At 39.4% G+C, this 23,554-nt stretch overlaps 1 protein-coding gene across 9 annotated transcripts in view; it reads right to left on the bottom strand.

Moving 5' to 3' along the window:
• Positions 1-23,554, bottom strand: part of NME7 (NME/NM23 family member 7) — a 118,677-nt gene that overhangs the window by 36,836 nt on the left and 58,287 nt on the right. For 7 of the 9 annotated variants that reach the window (XM_081026154.1, XM_081026151.1, XM_081026158.1 and 4 more), the window contains one exon: positions 20,523-20,624. In XM_081026154.1, the coding sequence (XP_080882280.1) occupies positions 20,523-20,624 (102 nt within the window). Of the gene's footprint in view, positions 1-5,835; positions 6,640-20,522; positions 20,625-23,554 lie in introns of those variants that run through there. The other 2 variants (XM_081026157.1, XM_081026153.1) reach the window with 1 other exon arrangement.

Genomic DNA, 23,554 nt, shown 5'->3' with positions numbered 1-23,554 from the left:
CAAGTGAGGGGTTTGAAACAGTCTTTCCAACTCTACCAAATTTCTGGCATATTCACCCTCCACTATGACCTTGCCTGCTCAGCCCCATCCGGTCAAATGTTTGGTTATTGCTCAGCTCATCATAAGTATTAAATATTCCACTCAGGTAATCCTGCAGTGGGATGATGAATTCTGGCTTAAAGAATGACCTCTAAATGTAAGATGTGGAAAAAGTGCACAAAGTAGAATGGCGATTAGTAAAATATTGAAAACAAAGAAGAGAATGTGTATGTAATTATCCTGTCGTGTACATTATAAAGATTACTGTTTATTAACTAATAGGTCTATCAGACGGATAAAATATATCTGGACAAAAAATAAACAAAGAAAAACAAATTGCTTCCTTAGAAAGCCATTCTGTTTCAGCTCTTCATAATACAGGAGAGATGCGAAAGAATAAAAATGACCTTTCACTTAAGAAATGAGTTCAAGTGGGAAGAGATTTGTGAAATTTACTGATTATAGAACTTTTTAAGAAAGACAACTTTGTGATCAATTCCAGAGAATAGTCATAAAATGAGTGGCATGTGGTGGGCATGTGGTGGAAACCTGGTCATTAGGTTTAATTTGGGAAAAATTTGAAATTAAAAGGAAAAAAGTCTTCCCTAAACTCTAGGATAACTGGGTCAGCAGTGACATAGATAAGTGGTAAACACTAAGAGGAACTAGAGTAGCTTCAGTCTTTAAGCCCTAAAACTGCTGTGAAACAAAACAGAAAATCGTATTATAATCATTGCCCTCATTTCACAGGCAACAAGGGGATAAATAGAAGCCAATATAGAAAGGCCAATGAGGCAAGCACCACCATTAAAACAGCAGATATTTCTGTTTCTAGCCATTACTGGTACTCTTTGTAACGAGTCCTGTATGTAATATTAAAATGTGCGGGCTAAATTCTCTCCCTGGTACCTCAAGAACAGCTTACCAAAGCTGACCTTCAAACAGCTTCCCCATTTGCATGCAACTTTGGATTAACTAATGCAGTAACAATTTTATATTCCTGGGAGATAAGCAACATCAGACTAATTCGCAACTAAAACAACATAATGAAACAATGGAAGGAATTGGAAGTAGGAAAGGAAAACGGAGAAGAGGTCTAAAAGCCTACTTTCTATAAGTTGAAGGATCCTTCTAGAACCAATGCACAGGATTCAGAAAAGCAATCTTAACAGTAACCTGCAAAATTAAACTTAGCTACTTATGGATCAATCTCATTGAGCCATCAGAGAACTCACAGTGAACGCATTTGTGTTACTGGCTCTGGAGATCACACGGACTGTTCACAGGAAGAATCGTTAAAACATCTGGCTTGTGAACTCTGCCTTTTCATGAACAAGGAATTAGCTGTAATGTAAATTTGTACTACTTGTAGAGGGTCATGATTAAATGCGATTTTAGGTGAAACATTTAGACAATTCCGTCCTGTCCGTCCCACTAGGTTTCAATGCACTGCAGGCCACAGTAATTAATCACTGCCTCTTTTTGAGCTGTTGCTACTTCAGCCAACAGGAGGCAATGGCTGAAATAAAGTCTTGTTTCAGACAGATGTTATTTTAAAAGGCAAAATGATGATCCCCTGGTTTTCCTCTATGTAAATTGTTGGGCAAATCTCTGCTCACTTTTATGTAAATGACTTTAGAGTGCAGCATAAACGACATGTGAGTAAAGTCTGAGAAAATAAACCTTAGCATAGAGGAAAATGACATTACGTCTTGGTAACTGTTTTCCTATTTCTTTTTTGTCTTTACCAAACACCGTGTTACAGAGAAGAGATTGAACCATTGAAGTATAGTCACATTACCACTGCGAACTCAAGAGGGACTCTCAATTCTTCCCCTGAAAAGAACTGCGCTGCACAGCCCACCACTTCCTGACAAAAGAAAGAACTGCTGTGCCAACTTCCTCTACTCGCCTAAAGAAACGGACAGCTCAGTGCTCAGAAATAAAATAATGAAATAGCTGGCTCCATTCTGGGCACTCTAAGAAGGACTACGACCGTTGTAAATCCAGCACACGGAGAATGTCCATGAAAGGTTGACTGGGTACCAGAAGTGATGATTTTGTGCAAGAGAGAATAAATGGATGAAATCACAACTTGCCCACATGTGTACACTTCATTACCCTCGCTGATGACTGGGTAGAGAAATTAGGCCTCTGCTTTCCAACAGTCCAGGTCCCTTTGGCTGCATTACACTCTTCAGATGCTCCCATTTTAAAGAATCCTGAAGCAAGTCCTTGTGAAATGCAAGGAACCACCATTTGCTGTATCTCTTTTGTGAGGTGGTGGTTTGCTACGTCAGATGTTCTCACACTAGGGCACACCTGTCTGAGAACGGAATTGAGAACTCCAAGCACTAATCCCATAGCTCTGGAAGTGACTTGCTCTGTGACCTTGGTTAAGGAGACATAACTCTTTCATCACAGATAGAAAGCAGTGTGTGGAGAAGATGAAACGAGGTGGGACCAATCCACCGGAGTAGCAGATTTCTCAGTGCATGCTCAGAAATGACTCTTCCAGCTGGGATATTAAGACACACTTAAATTCCCCAGAGAACTACAGAACCTCCTGGTGAATAGCCATAGTGTAGAAAAGACTAATCCATTCTCAACATTAGTGGTCATATGACAGTAAATAGCTTTCATCCTATTTTTTGAACATCACTATTACCTATTTTTAAAATAGATACTCCTCTATTCCTCTATAATGCAATAACTCACATTCTTATATGACCTTGAAGGAAGATCCTTAATTACAGAGGAAAAAATAAACTCTGTAGTTGCAATGACAAGCATATTTTCTTGGTTGTATATATATTTTTCAAAGTACTCAATTGGGCAGAGAATATACTCTACCCAATGTATTATCCTCTTGATGAGAACATTTAATAAATCAGAATACCCGATTGCCTAGAAAATTCACAGTAAAGTTGTTGCCTTCAGAACTATCTTATTTTCCTTCCCCAGGTCTTTACTGTAAACAGATTTTTCTTCACATCTTTAGTTTTTATAATAGCTTTTTTAAATAAAAAAAAAAATCTTTTCTTCAGGAGTTATATTTCAAAAGGTAACATTATCCTCCCCCAAAATTCATTTTCTCTCCCTAACAGAATTGTACACTATGACTTGCATCTTGAAACACAAAATTTACATCGTTAAGAAAACATTCCATTTCTTCGGTGTTCTCTTCTCGACTATCTGAGCTATGCTTTTCCCTGCCAAAGCCATGTTCAGAACGCAGCACAGATTTCATTTTCTCTTGTACTGTTGGAATGAAGCAATTTTTTTTTTTAAACAAAGATAACTTTGAACTTCAACCAGTCTGTGTAGTTGAGTATTTTAGGAAATCACAGAAAAAGTAATTTCAAAACTGACATTCAATAGCAATTAGAATGAATGCTGGCCACCCCCAACCCCGGTCTTCTGCTAGGATCTCAAACACATGTCCCAAGACAAGTGATCTTCTCCTACTGCCACCCCACCACACTTTCCTCACTCACTTTCATTTATCATGATTCTGCATGGTTTTATAAGCTACCTTAAGTTTTTACTGAAAAAAGGAAATTCAAATAAATAAGTGAGTAGATTAATGGCAATGTTGCAAGGTTTTAAAAAGAACATGCAGTTTGTAAAAAGTATATGCAGTTGACTTACACTACAGCTGTATAAGTATGCATGTATTTTACCTATTATAGTGATATATAACTCAAGCCCATTTGTTTTATTCTTAAACAGTGAATGTTTAAAAATCAAAAAATTGCCAAATGTTCATGTACTAAACATCTCACTTTGTAAAAGGTTTATTTGCTTTGATAAAACTATTTAAACTCATAAAATATATGACCATTTGCTTCATTTATTTAATAAGCTATATCGAAAGGAGACTTTTATTAAAGTACGTGCTGTCAAACATGAGCTCCTGTATTCAGCTACGTACTTTCAAAATATAATCATTATATATTTGATTCTACTTTTAAAACATGGTAAAAACCTAGTTTTTAAGTGTAAGAAATTAATGGACTGCCAAGATTTATTAGTCCAAGTACTCCAGATAATAACAGAAACAGTTAACCAGCTTTCCTTTTCACATTTTCCTTTTGGTTGTCTTGACTCAGAGCATAGTGTGTATACCAAATAAAATTCTCTGTATAGGGGGGAAAAGACTTAAAAGATGTCGTTCATTGTCATGCCTACTCTTTATTAATATTTCCTCACGTTAGTGTTCCAAACATCACATAACTCTGGTATATTAATGCATCTCAGAAACCAACATAAGACTTGCTGTTTAGAGAAGATATTTTACAAAGGAAACCACGTAATCACTGAAGTCTAAGTCTCTTAAACCCGGTATTACACTTTTAGAAAGAATAAGACAAATTATAAATGGATGAACATCATTTATTTGTCTTTGACCCAGCAATTTAACTTGTAATTTACACTAAAGTAATAATTTTAAAAACTTGTGCAAACATTTATGTACCAATCTGGTCTCTGCAATGTCCTTGCACATGACTTTTTTTTTTAGGCAACGGTAGGGGAATGGCTAACTAACCCATATACTAGCAGCTCTTAATAACCTTGTTATGGAATTCTATTTAATAAAATTAGAAAAGACCACAGCATATTTTTTAATTAAATAAGGATGTTACAAAATAGTAAATATTTTATGATCTTAATTTCATTTTTAGGATATGCATAAAAATACATTTTGGTCTGAGGACAAAATGTTAGCAGTGTTTACTTCTGGCAAGTAGAGAAACAGTTTTGTTTTGTTGGGTCTTGGTTCTCATCCATAATTTTCCTTATTTTTGTTTGTTTGTTTTTGGGGGGAGCGGGCTGGGGGTGATAAACACAGACTATTTCGGTAATTAGAGAGAAACTAAGACGTGCATTAACAATGCTTCATTTCACTAGTCAAGAACAGAGATGTCCTCACATTTAGTCTGGCTGAGCTCACTTGTGAGGAACTGAGCTGAAGGAGACTTGGGGCCTGGGGAGAAATGCATTCTAAACAAGCCTGGGCCTGGTAGACTCACACCCAATGACGCTTGGCACCTAATTTCACAGGAGGGAAGCAAGTGACCTGTTTCTACCAAAACAACCAGAAAAATGAGTGCTATTTGGATATTTAAATACTGGCAGTCAAAGTTTGAAGTATGCGTAATCTCCATTGAAGAATGCATAATGCATTCTCTCTGTGGGGAAATGGCGGGTCAAGAGTGTACGGGGGATATGGAGCATGAGTTTCCTGGCTGCCCTGAAGCCTGGGGATTCAGGTTCATTGCTTATTGATAATTCTCAGGTTCATTGTTTATTGATAATTCTCAGGTTCATTGCTTATTGATATTTCTTAGGTCCATTGCTTGTTGAGAATTCTAAATGGTCCACTTCTGAGTTCCATCAAACTAGGAAAGATTTTATAGGGCTTACAGTAAATATACACATAATTCTTGACTCTGAAATCTGATACCCATAGAATTTGAGCTTAGCGGGACCCCAAAGAAGAGCAAAAGTTAGAAAAAGACTGGATAACTCAGATGACCGCAAATGTATTCAAAAGGCTTTTGTTTTTAAGCCCAAATCTAGTGAAGCCAAAAGTAGAAGTTATACACATATAATCTCATCTAGTGTGGTAACTATTAAAATGAATAAGCAAAAGTCCATTCCTATTGAACAGATAAAGAAATCGGAAAACAACTAAAAAAGACATCCCATACCTTCCATTATCCACAGAAACTGACTTAAATCTATGTTCGTGTCTTAGTGCTGTTTTCATATTGCAGACAAACAAGGCATTTTAAAATAAGGCAATTTAAATCCTTTATTCTTTTTTGAAACAAACAGCATCATCAAGAGACATTTGCTGAAAGTCTGCCGAAGACCTCAAGTGTGGTCTGCACACCCGCTGGACGACATCGCCTGAGAATGCCGTACGTGCAGAATTTCAGGCCCCACCCTACCCCGACGGAAACATAATCTACAATTCAAGATCCCAGGCATTTCCTATGTGCATGGAAGAACTGGGAGCACATGCCAATTGTCCAATAAGAGGTGTAGACAATCAATGACACAGGTGTTTAAAGGAAGCAAAGTCACTCGAGGCTGGGGGAGTTAGTGGTGTCTTACAGCAAAGTCCTTGGAAAAGAAGAAAAAATGGAACAGGCATACTCAACCCTGTTCTGCGTAAATCTACTCTCTAGCGTTTTGTAAATGTGACATATCTAGAGTTCCGAGGAATGAGCAGGGTCCGGACAGAAATTCGTCTGAACAACTTAGTCAAAGTAACTTGCAGATCGCACACTGACGAGGTGGCAAAGCTTCGGAAGATGATGGAGTGAGGAATCTCGACAGCACATGGTTTTATTGTGAAATGTACAACCCTCCGTGGATGAGGGCAGGCTGTTTGACCCACAGGCATGCCTTTTCCTTTCTCACATTGCATCCGTTAAATGTACGTTTACTTAAAAGGTAGGAAACCCTCTTTTTGAAGCACTGTAACAGAAGATGCTAAGACTCGAGGACAAGCAAAGCCAAAAACCTCACAGGGAAAACAAAATTCAAAAATATGAGGAGAGTCAGGAAAATTGCCAAATCCAAGGAATTCTGTTGGAAAGAACAGATTTTTTTTGTTGTTTAAAATAATGCAAATAGTCAATTCCTAAATTTTACAATAGGAATAGTCAACTCCTAAATTATAAAAAATATTAACTCACACACTTGCTAAACTTGAGTTCATTTTCGTTATATTTTAATTCAGTGCTTTCAAAAAGACCACAGCTGTGCTCGCCACGACATAGGAGCAACGACTACTATTCTAGCTCGTGTCACCAATCAAAACTCAACACACACAGGTGAAAGGGTGCCACTCATCAGCCTGGCGACATTTACGGGGCCCCCAAAGGCCTGTCCTTTGGCTCTGCAAGTGGTAGGACTGTCTCACTGGGATATAAATAAAATGTCTTCTAACAACATCCTGAGAACGCTATGGCTCAGTACTCTTCCTGCCAGCTGTAACTGATCCTGGGCTCAAACCTGGCACTGGCATCGGTGGCTTTTACCTATTGATAGACTGGTGGCAGGCTCTTTCATGTCCAAAAATGGTCATTTCCCAGGGTCTCAAGAAGGTTTAAAAATATTTGCCTTCCATCTCCACACAAAGCCTACTGTCTTTAAGTGAGTGGCTGACACTCGAAACTGACAAGCAGCACATGTGCATTGGGGAGATAAGGCCTGGCACACGTTGCTGCAGCCTCTTGGGATTTTAAAACGCTAGCAGCTCCAGCTGGTGGTGGTGCCCCGTCACCAGGGTGGAAATTCTAGCTCCTCCTTCTGATTGTGAGGGGGACAAGTCTGATTGGAATATGACTATTATTTTCTAAGACAGAGCAAGTGATCTTCTCTATGCATAAAAAGAAAAAGCAAAGGTAAAGTATTAACCTAAGAGATCTTAAAAGGAAACTGCAACATTTGGTAGAAAACAGTTAATGCAGCCAAAGTGAGGTAAAAGAATCACTAAGGAATAATATATATATATATATATATATATATATATATATATATATATATATATATATACAATTTTTTTTAATAAAAAGGAAAATACATGAAAGGGAAACAAGGAACCAAAAGGGAAAACTTTTTGTGAGAATCATTCAGACAAAAGTACTGGAAAGTGCAGCAAAGGATGCCGGTAAAAGGAATGAAGAGAAGAAAACCAGCTAAATGTCAAAATTACACACACACACACACACACACACACACACACACACAGGAAGAAGGAAGGAAGGAAGATAGGAAGGAAGGAAGGAAGGAAGGAAGGAAGGAAGGAAGGAAGGAAGGAAGGAAGGAAGGAAGGAAGGAAAGAAGGAAGGGAGGGAGGGAGGGTTGACCCATTATGGAAGAAAGAAGATAGTTATCAAAATTTTTCAATCCCTGTGGGGACCAAGGCAGCACCTATGGAATAAAGGACCAGGGAAAAGAAACTGGGTGTGGGTAGGTGGGAGAAGAGCGGGGTACACAGTACTTAGCCATAACAGAAGATGTTAAGGCTAGAGGACAAGCAAAACCAAAAACCTGGCAGGGAAAACAAAATTCAAAATATGAGGAGGAGAGTCAGGAAAAGTGCCAAATCGAAAAAGATACAAGTATCTTCAAGAAAGTTAAAATTCATATTCTCAAGAAAGTTAAAATTCCATCGGTGAGAGTTTCATGAATGGTTATTGAAATGAATTGAAACGGCATAGGCATATGGCTAATCTTTGGAGATTGGTGTCTAGAATGACACTACAGAGACAGAGAGCAGGTGGATGGGTGCCTACGGTGGGAGTAGGGGGAGGGCTGGGGAGGGAAGGAAGGCAACAGCAAAGGATATGGGGTTTGTTTTTGAGGTGATGTTCTAAATGTTCTAATACAGACAGATAACGGCTGCACGTATGTGAACCACAGAATCGTACATGTTAAGTGGGTGAACTGTATTGGTATGTGAATCCTATCTTGATAGGGCTGTTACAAAAATGTATATAACTTACTCAGTTTTAACAAACTTGACACAAAACTTTTCTTCTATTCTTGCCCCACCCTCACCCCTGCCTTTTTATTAACCTCTGAAAGACTTATTATAAAACAAAAAGATGTGCTTTCATTGACTTTGTTTTGATTATATAAAATATGACATATAATACCACTTAAAAATAGTTAAAGCTAAATGTGTATTATTTCTGGTCATAATTTCTCAAAAATAATGCCACTGAGCCCTTTAACCCTTGGCTGGTACCACACTGTATAAGTGCAGAATATTCTTAAGAAGTGACACTCATAATAATTTCTATTATATGAATGACAATAATAATGCTAGCTAACATCTATTAAGTGTTCACTATGTGCTGGGGAGTTTATACACGAATAATCTCATTTATTCTTTATAACAATCCCGTGAGGTAGATATCATTATTATCCCAGTTTCACAGAAGAAGAAATTAAGGTTTTGAGAGCTTACCTACATGGACCAAGAACAAAGCTACTAGTGGTGTAGGTGGGATTCGAACTCATGTAATGGAACCCAAGGTCTTAACTACCTTGACACACTTCTTGGATCATACACTGTATACACACATAAAAATCATGTACCACATTTCCCAGAGTTTCAAATTGTAAAACTGTAAATTGTACCTCCAAGGCACATAAAGGTAAAAGGAAAAAGGAAAATTCACCAAGAGGTTAGCAAAAAAATCGGGATTTTACAGTTGGCAGTAGCATAAATTATGTAGCCCGATGACAACTTCACGGAAGTGATAAAACAGGATTTGGAGATTTGCCGAGTTCTTACAAAAGGAAATCTCAATAATGATTCTCCCACAGTATGACGGATAAAAAACTCATTCCTTCATTCACTTACTCCTTCAGTCATCTTTCATTTCAGTGGACAGATATACTACATGTCAAGCATGTGCCAAGCTCTGTGCTAGGCTACAGACTCTGGAAAGTCAAAGAGGGATATGAGAGGCCCCATCCTCAAGGCTCTCACATTCTGAGGGGGTAGGGGCTACACAATATGTGCAAACTAATAATTACAATACAACGTGGTGAACAACACCGAAACAACACAGTAGGAAGTTAGGGTCTGTTGGAAAGGTCAGGAAAGGCTTCACTAAGAAAATCACTAAACTAAGAGAGAAATTATTCCTCTCCAGGAAGCGGGTAAGGGAATTTAGCATGGAGTAGTCAGAAATTGCGTCATTTAGCACTGCTTGGCATAGTCTGAGAGTGGGAGATCGTACTAGTGTGTCTTTTTATTGTGATGCCCTGACATATGGGCCTTACTGACCACGGGGAGACCAACAGATCCAGAGCCCACACCCCCTCACTCACCCTCTCAGGCATTTATACTGCAGGCCAATATTCCCCTGCCCTCGTCACCCCAGGACCAGGTACCAGACAACTCACAACAGCCCAGCGACACCCCAGAACCCAACGAAATCAGAAGGAGCCAATCCTAGGTCTGCTTAGCCCTCCTCACCCGACCTTCCTGCACGAACCACACCAGGGCTGCTGCGCCCGTCCCTGCTTCCTGACGGACCCTGGAGCTTTCCCGTGTAGCCCCGTGTGGCCTGGCCACGCGCCTTCTTCTTGGGAATGACAACTACCTTGTCAGTGGGGATCGTCTCCTTACCTGTGGGCCTCACCTCCCTGAATAATACTGAGACCTACATTGAAACAGAGCCGCAGTGCTGCTACCTGGGCAGAAAAGGTGAGATCACCGGGCCTGGTCTGTCTCGCTGAGGAGTTTTAATTACTCGGTAAACACTGGGAGCAAAAGACTGGCGTTGAGTGGCGGCCCAACGTTTCACAAGTGAACTCCGGCCGCCGTGTGCATACTGTATAGGAGGGGGCAGCTCCGAAGGTGAGTCGAGGACTTAGGAGGTCAAGCTCATGCAGAGCACAGTCAGTGAGTGACGAACTGCTCAGTGGGGATGCTTCTTTGTTCTGCCCTGGCACTGCTTCCTCTAGTCCCCACACAGAAGCTAGAGAGACACAGAGAACTGGGTGGTGTCAGTGCCCTGCGCACACGCTCCATGCCGTGGCCGTCTCACTCAGAGTCACTGCAGGGCACACACTGGGCACAGGGTCTTCCTCCTGGGCTCTCGCCAGCTGGACCTCACCACCTGCGGCTCTGACCTGGTCGCTCTGCTCCAGCCACTCTGGGCTCCTGGCTCCTTCTAACCTGCGGCTCCGTCCACCCCAACTGCTCATGACTCTCCCCCTTACCTCCTTTGGGTTCCTACGAAGCGTTACCTGTCGCCACAACCTTCCCTGTTCATGCTCTTTAAAAACTGCAAACCCCTCCGCTTCCCGGAAAAACCCACTTGCCTTCTCTGCTTTATTTTCCCGGTGGCACTTAACCATCACCAGGCGAACTCTACGTTTTACATATTTATTCTGTTCATGGTCTGTTTCCCTCCACCAGCGTGGCAGCTCCACGAGGGCACGGTTTACCGCTTGTTTTGTTCACCCCTATGTCTCCAGAATCTAGAACAGTACTTAGTGCAAATAGATGTTGAACGAATGGATGAAGTGAATGAATGAATTCATCCAAATACCTATGTAGAAGTTGGGGTAGGTGTTAGGAGAACCAACAGTAAGAAGGAGCAACAAGTCTTACAAGTTCTCAGGGGCCTGGGGCAGGGAGGGTGTGGGGACTGGAGCTGGAAAGGAATCAAATGGAAGGGGCTGCCCTGGCCACTGCTTCGTCTTCCAGCTCCAGGGTCCTCATTTGACTCCGCACCTTCCTCTAGGAAGAGGGTTCCTAATTTTGCCCTGGGCTTAGGACGGCTCTTGGCTATCTGACCAAGTCGAAGAACGTAAATGCACAAACATGTAGGAGTTCAAGGAAACAAATTATTCTGACACCCAATTATCAAAATACAGTTTACACTTGTGATATAACAATATAACGGGCATCTTTATGAAGAGGTAGCAGCTGATCTAATAACTACGATACTTTTAAAGTAACAATGGCTGTAAATGATGTTTTAAGATATTTACAACTGTAATGTGGTAGGAAACTCTGATAACTATTGGTGGCACAGTTAACGTATAGCCACTGCAGTGGTGTGTTGCTTATATCCAGAGGAATTCTAATCTTCAGTCAGAGATTAGTGAAAACAAGTACATGAAATTTTTTCTCATCCAAATTGACAGACTCCGAAATTCCATTCCCCCAAACTTTAGGGGTCTGTAGACACCAGGACAAGAGGTCTCAGCGGAAATCTACATACACAGTTACATTTAAACCAAAATAATAGTGAAATCTTCTCACTGAAGAAAAGGCACATTTCTATTCTAATCATTTCTGCACCTTTGACACTAGAGAAATTGTCATTAAAGATTCAATCAGTATTTCATTTGCATTCTGTGCAAGATTAAATGGGACATCTCAGTGTCACAATTCCTAGCAATAAATTCCGGTAATTAACAGGAAGGTTTAAAGGCCAAAACTGAGAACAATCCCAAACAATTTCTAAATGTAACCTTTAATGGCTTGGGTCACATTTATAGGAGATAATAGAGTAGTAAAAAGATATCCATAGAGTTACACCTTTAGGAAAAAAAAAATAGTGTGAGTTGGATTTCAACCCTGTGAGGTTTTAAAGAGTGTTTTTTCATAGACCATCTGTTTTAGGATCCTAATCAACTAATTCCACCCACTTCTGAATCCCCAATGTAGAACTAACAGGAAAGCAACATCTGCTGGTTACAGAATGGTGATACATAGCATTTTTGTTTTTACAAAACTTGAGTTCAAAAAACACCTTCAAAATTCAAATTCACATTGAAGGAGCTGAATAAGAGCCCATTATTGCCAGACTACTTTCTTTAAGAACACACAAAACAGACATAGTCAAGAACTTTTCCATAAAAAGCCAAGGGTTCCAAATTTACTGACTGCTGATAGGTGCCTAAGTAACATAGTTTAAACTCAAGATTGAATGCTTTTTCCCCCCATTTCTTCCTCCTACGTTTGAGAGTAAAAGCGATCTAAGTACCTAAAACTTAAATCGATAGCTCAGGAAGAACAGTCCAACAACGAATCCAGTTAACAGGGCTTTGGTGCCTGAATCACTGCATCTTATTGCTTCCAAAATATAACAGTCCCTTCTTTTACAAATTTGATTATCTATAGTAGATAAACTACCTGGCTGCTCATACCCATCTCCAAATCACCAAGGTCCGCAAGCTCTCCTTCCAAAATATATTTCAAAACCTTCCATTGTCACCGTCCTGTGAAGGTGATCAGCAAGGGTTTCATCACCTCTAGTCAGAATTACTTCTCCCTGTTCCAACCGATTTTCCATACAGCAGTCACAGTGATCTTTTAAAATACAAAAGTACGCCCATGGATCCCCCACTGAGACTTTCCCACAGAATTTCCCATTGCACTTGCACAACGTACGCAAGTTAATGTGGCCCCACACTATCCCTTCAGTCACTTCGTGGGCTACCCTCCTCTTTGCGCTCGAAGCTACAGCCAAACTGGACTTCTCCGAACTTCTGCAATGCTGTGATGAGCTAGCTTCTCCCCAGATCGGGAGCCGCCACACATGGCTGTTTTTTGCCCTTCCGATGTGAAGATAAATGAGAACCTCTCAGGAACCCCTCCACTCGAGCTAAGCCAGGGCACTGTTGCAAGCCCTTGCACGATGGTCGCTCTGTGTCAGCACCAACCACAGATGTGGCACACATTCGTGTCATCATTTGTTTAATGACCATGTTCCTCCCTGGACTATCAATTCCACGGGGACAGAGCCAATGCCTACCATCCCATGCTCAATCCTCACCGCTGCAGTACATTTGATACTTTCAGGTAAATGAAACACAGTTAATGCCGATCCAACAAAAAACGGAGGTAAACGAGTGAACACCGTTTGAAGTGACATTTATTTCTAGTATACCTGTCTATCCATAGTGAATCGCTGGAAGTTTTAGTCACAAAGAAGATGTTTCTGTATTCTCCATGACACTAGAAAATAAGTATAAACTATGTATAAAATAAATATAAACTATGTGTAATTATATAACTCTATCAACAATGCATATATATACATCTCTTCATTCTAGAAATGGACTTCATTCTAGTATGGCCCAACCCAGAAAGTGTCCCAATGTTTGGTTCCCAAGTGGGGAACCAAATGTGACAAAACACAAACGTGACACAATATTACAAAAACACAAATGTGACAAAATACTCGTATTTCCATATCAGAAGCTTTGTTCCCCCTGGGGACGGGTACACTGGTACTCATCTGAAGAAAACTATACTTTAATTTTCCACTTTAATTTTGTACTTTTTTGCGCTAATTGTATGAAACCCTTTATAGTCATCTACTCTTTAAGAAAAAATTATTTTCTTTAGCTAGGGTATTTTATTAGGCAGACATTGCTAATTTTTGTTAAATGTATTTTTCTTTTAAAGTCATTTGAGTTTATTAATTTAAAATGTAGAAAACACACTCAATCCTCATTATTCACGGATTCCATGTTTGCAAAGACACTTAGTCACTAAAATTTACATGTAACTGCAGGATGAAAAATTTGAATTATTAAGCATTATTCAAGAAGTTATTTTTAAAGATAAGCTAAAGCTTATCCCAGAAAGATGACAGCACTGACCAGAGCCCTGGGACATTGAGGTAAAGAACCTGAGTGCTTACTGCCTGTAACAATGATAATCGCATCGCTAATCAATTATTGCAAGTAGACAGGGGAATGGGGCATTGAAGTGGGAGAGCCATGTCATAGTTGTAAATAGGACAGTCAGGGTAAGTTGCATTGAGAAGGTTCCACCTGAGTAGAGACTTGAAAAAGGTAAGGAATTATACACAGCTGTCTGGGGGAAGAACATTCTAGGTGGGATGGACACCAGTGTAAGGGTGTTAAGCTGGGAACATCCCGATTCAGCACTCACGTGCTGGGCCTAGAGACTTCTCTCACATATCACGTCGATCATATCACAGGAGGAACAACTCACCATTTGCCACAGATGATACATTTTTTTTTTCTGTTTAAAGATCAGTATGAAATAACTAAAAATAGCAAAGACTCAAAATTCAGTATGAGTTGATACTGTCAGGATTATCGGCAGACAGGAGGCCAACTGGATTTACCAAATTTCAAAAACCTGGCTGTGGGTCCTCTTATGCAACCACATTCATAAAAACATATGAGAAGATTCAATACCGTAAGGTTTCTTGCTGCGACCTGTCCCTAGAAACGTCACATCTGTTTAAATGTAGGAAAACTGATCTTCTTACAAAAGGACTGACTGATCAATGGTATGAGGAAAAAAACACTTCGAGTAATTGAGGGATCCTGTTAGTACATGTACTATTTGTGTTCCCAGAAAGGAATTTTACTCTGCGAGTCTTCTCATTTACTTAGGTGAATCAGCAAAGAAATGGAGGATCAATGAAAAGTAACTTATAAGATACTTGAAACTAATATAAAATAATATTGAACGTCAAGAATAATTGAAATTTTTTTTTTTTTAAAGTGACTTACAAGACCTTCAGGCTACTGAAGGGTCAACTATAAGAGATGGGAATGAAAATGACAGGAAAGACATGAAAAGGGGTTAAAGGCTATAAACAGAAAAGTTAAACTATGAAATAAGAAAAATAGCAGGTCAAAGTAAACTGAAAACAATATATAATCAAATCAGCTAAAAATAATTACATAATTTATAAAACCATAGGATCTAGCAAAGAAAATAAAACCCCAGAGGGCTAAAAAAGTAAAGTAGGTCATGGCATAAATTTCTTGGGTTTTAAAAATTCCTAGACTTACAGGAACTGTGAGGCAAGGCTCTATATACCTAAGCAAGGCTTGCTGGAATGTTCTAGAGCTGCACTGTCCGGTATGGCAGCCACCAGCCACATGTGGCTATTAAGCACTTGAAACATGGCTATGTCAAGGTGAGATGTGCACTAAGCATAAGAGATGAATGCCAGATTTCAAAGACTTAATAAAAAGAACGTGAGTGAATACCATCCCATTAATAACTTTCTTATTTTAAAAATGCATTTAAGCCACCTTATACCTTTCTGAAAATGTATTTTTTATTATTTTTATATTTGCTAAAATCAGTGAAATACTTATAAAATAATAAGTTGATTACTCTCAGAAAAATGTTTATTATAAACTAGCAACAGAAATTGTCGTTTGGCCTGTTTTAATCTGTGAATATGCCTGTTACCTCTGGCCAGGCGTACGAGCCTTCTATCATTGTTGTGAAGCGCTGAACGGACAGAGAAGGAATGTGGATTCACCTGCCACTTGTCTCATCAATAGGCTGAGATGAAATCAGAACAGTGAAGAGTTTTCTGTTCCATTCTATTTCCATCCCCCAGCAGTAAGGATTCCTCTCTAGGGTTTCATCAATTTTAACCTTCTTCCAAGTCATCCACTCGAGATAAAGAGAAAAAAAGGTAAGTGATGTGATAAACACCACCGGGCTGCTACTCAGCATGTCCACGGCCACCAGCCTGGTCCACGTCACCATCGTCTTGGGCCTGGACTGCAACTTCCACCCTGTCTCCCTCGAGACTATTCTTACACAACAGTCAGATTTATCCTTCTAGGGGCCGGCCCGGTGGCGCAGGCAGTTAGAGCTCCATGCTCCTAACTCCGAAGTCTGCCGGTTCAATTCCCACATGGGCCAGTGGGCTCTCAACCACAAGGTTGCCAGTTCGATTCCTCGAGTCCCACAAGGGATGGTGGGCAGCGCCGCCTGCAACTAAGGTTGAACACGGGACCTTAAGCTGAGCTGCCACTGAGCTCCTGTATGGCTCAGTTGGTTGGAGCGCATCCTCTCAACCACAAGGTTGCTGGTTCAATTCCTCGACTCCCGCAAGGGATGGTGGGCTGTGTCCCGTGCAACTAGCAACGGCAACTGGATCTGGAACGGCACCCTCCACAACTAAGATTGAAAGGACAACAACTTGACTTGGAAAAGTCCTGGAAGTACACACTGTTCCCCAATAAAGTCCTGTTCCCCTTCCCCAATAAAATCTTAAAAAAAAAAAAAAAAAGCATCATCCTTCCAAAAGTCTAATCACGTCACGATTCTGTTCAAACTCTTCAAAAAGGAATGGTCTCATGCAGAGCGAAACCACAGGTCATTACAAGGGTTTACAGGATCCTCCCCAAGCCTTATCTCTCTGCCCTTCTCTCTGCCTCCTCCGAGCTCCTGATTACCTCCAGCAAACGCCTTGGCTAGGCCCCTCACATGGGCCGTTCCCTCTGCCGACAATGCTCTTCACCCAGAAAGAGACTCTGAAGAGCAGCAAGAAAAAAAGGGAACCCCATAAAGCTATCAGTGGTTGCTCAGCGAAAACCAGATAGATAGGCAGAAGAGAGGGATGACATTTTCAAAGTGCTTAAAGAAAAAAACTGCCAATCAAGAACATGCAATCTGGCAAAGTTGTCTTTCAGAAATGAAAGAGATACTTTCCCAGACAAACAAAAGCTGAGCGCTCATCAATACTAAACCTGCCTTACGAGAAATGCTTAAGAGAGTTCGTCAAGCTGAAATGAAAGAATGCGAATTAAAGGTTATGAAAACATACAACACACTGGTAAAGTGGAGTATTTAAGTCAGACTCAGAATACTCTAACATTGTAATACAGTGGTGTATTAACCACTTATGGCATCGCCATTATGCCCTTGGCATTCTCCCAGGCACTAATTATATTTATATGTATTGTAACCCAGGGTCTCTCTTCAGATATGAGAATGACTACTCCGTGAAGGAATGAATTTCTAAATTACTATAATACAATACATGTACAGATTGGTGCCTCTGGCAGTTTCAAGCAAGACTGTTATTTAATTATCCATTCTACCTCCGAGGGGAGATCACATATCCCTCAAATATAAAGCCTGTATTTGTTTGATCATTAATATAAACCGAGGAGTGCCAGCAAAGGACTGGCGTATAGTAAGCATTCAATACCTACTTGCTAGAGGGGTGGGAGAAAACGGAAAGAAAGAGAGGGGATAGAAGGATAAAATGAACCAAACAAAGCCTGAGACCAAACTGAAAGAGCCATTTTATTGTCCCTAAAACACAGTTTGACGGTAACTACTAATGGTATTTCCTCTGATTTGAAAATACCTATCCAAGGCATATGGTCCTGCTTGGAATCCCGTACCTGCTCTTAGAAACAGTATATAATTCAGGACCCTGTGACTGGAGAGGAGAATCAGTACTAAGTCAGTCCCATCTCCTCACTTAAAAGTTTATTCACTTCCAGGTTTTATGATAAAATAAAAAGCATCTTTCTACTGTAAAAGTAATATGCATACCTTAAAGAAAATTTGTAAACTATAGGAAAGTAGAACTTAACATTATCATTAACCTACCATCCAAAGACAAATTTTAAAATGCAAAAAAATCCAAAAAACTTTTAAATGCCCATGGTACCACTTTCTATAATGCTTTGAGGGGCTTATAAATACCCTAAAATGAAAAACAAAAACAAACAAAAAAAAAACACAGAGTAAAGGAATTCCTACTCGGCTTAATGAAGCAACACTTAGGACCTTGAAAGAGTCTCCAAACAGCTCTCATGAGATTAAAAGCTCCCTATCGAAAGACACCTGGCTGTAGCCATGTTTGTCATGGCCAGCCGTGGGACATGCAGTGAACTGGTCCGTATCAGGCACTCTGCAAGGGTTCAGTGAATAAATATCTAGAAAGAGAGGGAATCACCACATTTTTATTGTTAGGACTCTTCTTTCTAAGATTCCTCACCTGCTCACCCCCCAATTCTTGCCAATGGCTTCCTCTTCTGTCATTCCCTGTCCTGTACTTTCACTGAATGATAAAGCCCTTGCTGCAGCCCCAAAGTGATCCTGTTTTTATGCGTCTGTAACTGTAAGCATATCATTTCCCACCTTCTTTACATAAGCTACGTTCTACTCATTCCTCACAATTCCTCTCAGATGTCACATTCTTCAGGAAGTCTCCCCGATCCCATCACCCATCTCCAGGCTGAGTTTGGGGCTATAATTCTGGGCTCCCATAGCACCCAGTGCAAACTGCCAAAGAACATGGAAGTTAGCCACTGATATATTTTGTCCACTCAGAGACTGTAAGCTCTTCGAGGCTTCTAGCTTCATATTCACATATCCTAGCACAGGTTCAATACATATTTATTGAATGAAAGAATGAACAAACTCATCTCATTCCTTCTTTTTAGTTTTTCTCTCTTTTGTTTACCCCCGTTTGTTTTGTCAGCTGATCACTCACAATTTTAATTACACCCCTTCAATACAAATGAACAAAAACCCCTCTTGGCCATCAAACAGAAATAAGTTATAAAAATCGCTAACACCGAGATTTGTTTGTTCATCCCATCAAGCAGTATCCCTTCCTAATTTCTTATGCGTAATAGTCCATGAACACTCATCATCACCACTTTCTCCAAATATCCTCGACAGTAGAGTCACATGTTAATAATCACTCTGTCACAACCACATATCACACGTATTTCTCTTCTTTCTCCCTAAAAGATATAAAGCAGGTCTTGCCAACACTGATGCCGGCAGGTCTGCTCCTTTCTATTTCTAGAGCCCCTGCTTTTAATCTCTTCCAACTTACTTTGCTCTTGTTACATCAAAGGAATAACTTGGTATACTCAAAATTAAGCTAAATACAGGGAATTCCTATTTCCTAATACATAGGATTCTAATTTTATAAAATCCACAATTTTTAGCCTGGCTTTTCAGGCTACCCATCCCACATTCATCACTACCAGCATTCTCCACATTATTTCCTCTATCTAAGAAAATACATTTCCTTGTGCTTCCAGGTATGCATTTCTCATTAAAGTCAAGCAAATACACCTGCTGTATACCATAGTAAATTTGCAGATTCTTTCATTGTTGTGCATGCTTGATAGTTTTTCCCATCCTCTTAGTGCCTTGATTCTTCTTTAAAATCCCTGTTTACTTCTCTCTTCCTCTGACAAAGTCTTCTCAATTACATTCAGGTCTTATTAATTGCTCTTTCACTAAGCAACCCTTCAACGTTTTTATTTTACCTGAACTAATGACATTTTAGTCCTTATCTGTATGTTTCTCTATAAGTGTTCTAGATTTTTATGCATGCGCTCTTCAATCACTGCGAAGGGGTGTATTGTTCTCCCCTACGGGGCTTAATCTAGCAGCACTCTCATACAAGTTCATTTCTAAATAGGTACTACTAACTTTTCATCTTACATCTAAGGGCATTCAATAAATGCTGTCTGAATTAAAGTGAATTGGTTGCTCATCTTCAATAAACTATTTACAATAGATAGTAAAATAAAGGAAAGAAAGTAAATTTATAGTTGGTGTTTTAAATCAGTAATACTTCCCATGATCCTCCCCAGTCTATAACATTTGCACGGAGATTTCTCATATGTGTAATGCTACTTCTGCTTTTCAATGTCTTTCTGCCCCCCGCACCACCAAATGTCCATATGAAGAAAACCCAAAGCATTTGAAAGGTACAGTAGAGAATATTAAGTTTCACATTCATCCCACTGCTCATATTTATTTATGAATCTGCTATGAGGCCACCCATCAATATTGTTCATGTTGAGAGCTTAATTATGTCTTCTCTATGGCGAAGGACGATTAATACCTTAGAGAATTTCTATCACAGGGCTTGATAAATTTACTTACCTTGGCAATTTAGCAAGAAGAAACAAGAAAAAAAAATTCCACAGTAAATGTTTCTGCCCATTTTGCATTGTCACTAGGTTAATCAAAATTTCACATTTTCTTAGAGTATTATATAAAAAATACGTAAACTGTTATTTTGAATAAAAATGTTTGTCTATTATATTCACATTTGCATTATTCCTTTTAATGAGCAAACTATCAAACCACTTAAGACAGTTAATAAATAGAATGAACTTGATTAATATTTTAAAGAATAACTCACAGGATCAGCAGGTCCACAGAATTCTCGAAATGTCTTTGTAGGGTCATTTTGTTGAATCTCCATTGCTACGCAAGGGCCAGAATACATTTCTGTCACCATCTCCTATAATACATAATATATCATAATATTAAAAATTAGCATATTTTCATCATCTTTTGCTCCTCCTCTTTTAATTGCACCACTATGCCACTAACCTCAAAATGTTCATTACCTTGGACTTCTTCCCCACCTGTACCCAACATGCCAAACAGTTCCCAAGTTTTGTCTATTTTTCCTACGTTATGTGTGTTCCCTCATCTCCATTCCATTCCTCATCTCCATCTCCAAGCGTCAATGTAACGCTTCAACACGTGACATGACCTTCTAGGACATCTTCCTTTCAGAGGGCTCTCGCCTCTTGAACACAGTGTTGTCAAATGAACAGTTCTAAAGGTATGAATTTCAAACTGTCAAAATCAACATTTCTAAAGACATAAATTCCAAAGTGTTTCTCCCAAAGACACTTTTAGAAATCATAATGCTTTCCACAAAGGAGAAATAACAGGGACCAGATTTGTCTCACAATGAACATCTAGAAACTAGACAATCTGTCTGAAACAACCGTTTTCAGACTCTGGATGACAGGCAGAGAAGGGAAACAAATGAAGGGAAACAAATTATCCGACTGTCCCTATCTTACTGCCTGAAGGCAGTTTCCAGACAGTGGGACAGGCAGAGGAAATACAACAGAGCCCAACACTAAGTAGAAGAGACAGAGACTGGAGTTCCTGGAGGCCAATACAGCTAGAATTTACAGGATAGAATACAAGAGAGAGTGGAGTGCCATAGGAGAAGGAGCTACAGGGATCTGCAGAAAAGTTCACTTAAATCTTTGGCTAAGAGTCTGTGTATGTATAGAGGACACAACCTAAGGCGGAGAAGAGAACAACCAGAAAGCAGTAGATGGAACAGTAGCACAAGGCTGAGAAGCGATTAAGCTTCTACCAGCTGGAATGGAAAGCCCTCAAAAGACACACAGGGCATCAGGCAGAGTTCTCAGAAGGGCACGGCACCACAGTGGTTGGCTTAAATTAGTGTTCAATACGGATGCTCTCCACGCATCCTACAAAGCTTAAACACAAGTCTCAAAGGGTCAAACAGATCCCAAGCAAGTGGACTGTGTGCCAGAGCAAAGTCACTCTTCAAAGGAATACAACAATGCCACGTAACACCGAATTTCCCAATATCCCGCATCCAGTAAAAATTATCAGGCATGCAAAGAAGTAAGGAAAGATGAACAATCACCAGAAGAAAACTCAAAAATCTGATACAGACCCCGCAATGATAGAAACAATGCAGGTTACATAAGAATGTTAAAACAACAATTATAAATATGCTCAAATTACAGAAGGAAACATGGCCATCCATGATGCAGAGAAAATAAAAAGTATTTAAAAAGACCTAAATAGAACTTCTAAAGATGAGAACTATATCTGAATTAAAAAGTACACAGGATGGGTGAACAGGGTAAGATAGTGCAGGAGAGCAATGAATCTGAAGACATGAAATAGAAACTATTCAAAAGCAAGCATGGAGATAAAGAAAAGAAAAATGAAAGAAGAATAAAAAAACACCTGATAGTGGATGGGGGGAGGGGCATTCACACAGTGTGAGGGATATAAATGACAAACGTCTAAGTATTATTTTGTCTTGTGCACCTGAAACTAATAAAAAAAAAACACCTATAGGACAATGTCAAGCTGTCTGATATATGTGTAATTGGAGTTCAGGAAGAAGAGAAGAAAGGGTGAAGAGAAAAATATTTCAAGAATTAATTGTTAAAAAGTTTTCAAATTTGATGAAACCCATAAGCCTAGAGATCCAACAAAATCAAGGAGAATACATGTAAACAAAAGCACAGTAGGGCACATAATAAAACTGGCTAAAAACAACCCAGTGAAAATTACTAAAAACAATAACAACAAAAAGCCCTTAAACACACATACACACACACACACACACACACACACACACACAAGAACATAACAGTAAAGCAAAGATAAGGCTGCAAACAAAAACCTGTCAATCTAGAATTCTATACTCGGGTAAGAGAATATTTTTCAAAAATGAAGGAAAAATAAAGACTTTTTCAGACAAACAAAATCTGAGAGAATTCACCACCAGCAGCCCAATACTATAATAAATGTTAAAGGAAGTTCTTCAGACAGAAGGACAATAATACCAGACAGAAATATGGATCTACACAAAACAATGGTAAACACGTGGGTAAGCATAAAATACATTTTTCTTTATTTTGTGTGAAAATTTTCTTTATTTTGCTGTGAAAGATAATTATTTACAGCAAAAGTATTAAAAATGTATTGCAGGGTTTATAACATCTATAGAAGTAAAATATATGACAACAGCACGTAGGCTAGGAGTAGGGTAATGGAAGTATGTTCTTAACTCCTTATGTGAAGTGCTATAATGAAAAAAAACAATCCAAGATAAGCGTCTCTCAACAAAAACTTATAGACACAGGCAATAGTTTAGTGGTTACCAGAGGGTAAGGGGAGAAGGATAGTACAAGAGGGTAAAGGGGGTCAAATACATGGTGATGGAAGGAGAACTGACTCTGGGTGGTGAACGCACAATGTGATATATAAATGATGTATTAAAGAATTGTGCTCTTGAAACTGATGTAATTTTACTAACCATAGGCACCCCCAATAAACTATAATTAAAAAAAAAAAAAGCACAGTATGAGTGGGAAAAAAAAGCAAAGCAAAGTGTCTCTCACAGTATCTAGAACACTCAGTGAATGGTTTTTCTTTTTTTTTTTTTCCTTCCCGTTAAAAGGGAAGAACATTTCAGGCAGAAGTAAGAATAAAGACTTGGAGGAATAAGTACAGTTGGGTATATGAAGGTCCGCCAAGAAGCCACGCTCTCAGGAGCTAAGTGACAATACAGGAAAGCAGGAAGAGAAGAGGCCAGACCACGGAGGGCCATGAAAGCCTCTTTAATGACATTGGGGAGTTTATGATACACCGTGC

Source organism: Rhinolophus hipposideros (genome assembly GCF_964194185.1).
Source record: "Rhinolophus hipposideros genome assembly, chromosome: 19".
Taxonomy (NCBI): domain Eukaryota; kingdom Metazoa; phylum Chordata; class Mammalia; order Chiroptera; family Rhinolophidae; genus Rhinolophus; species Rhinolophus hipposideros.
This window is presented reverse-complemented; position numbering and strand designations above follow the sequence as displayed.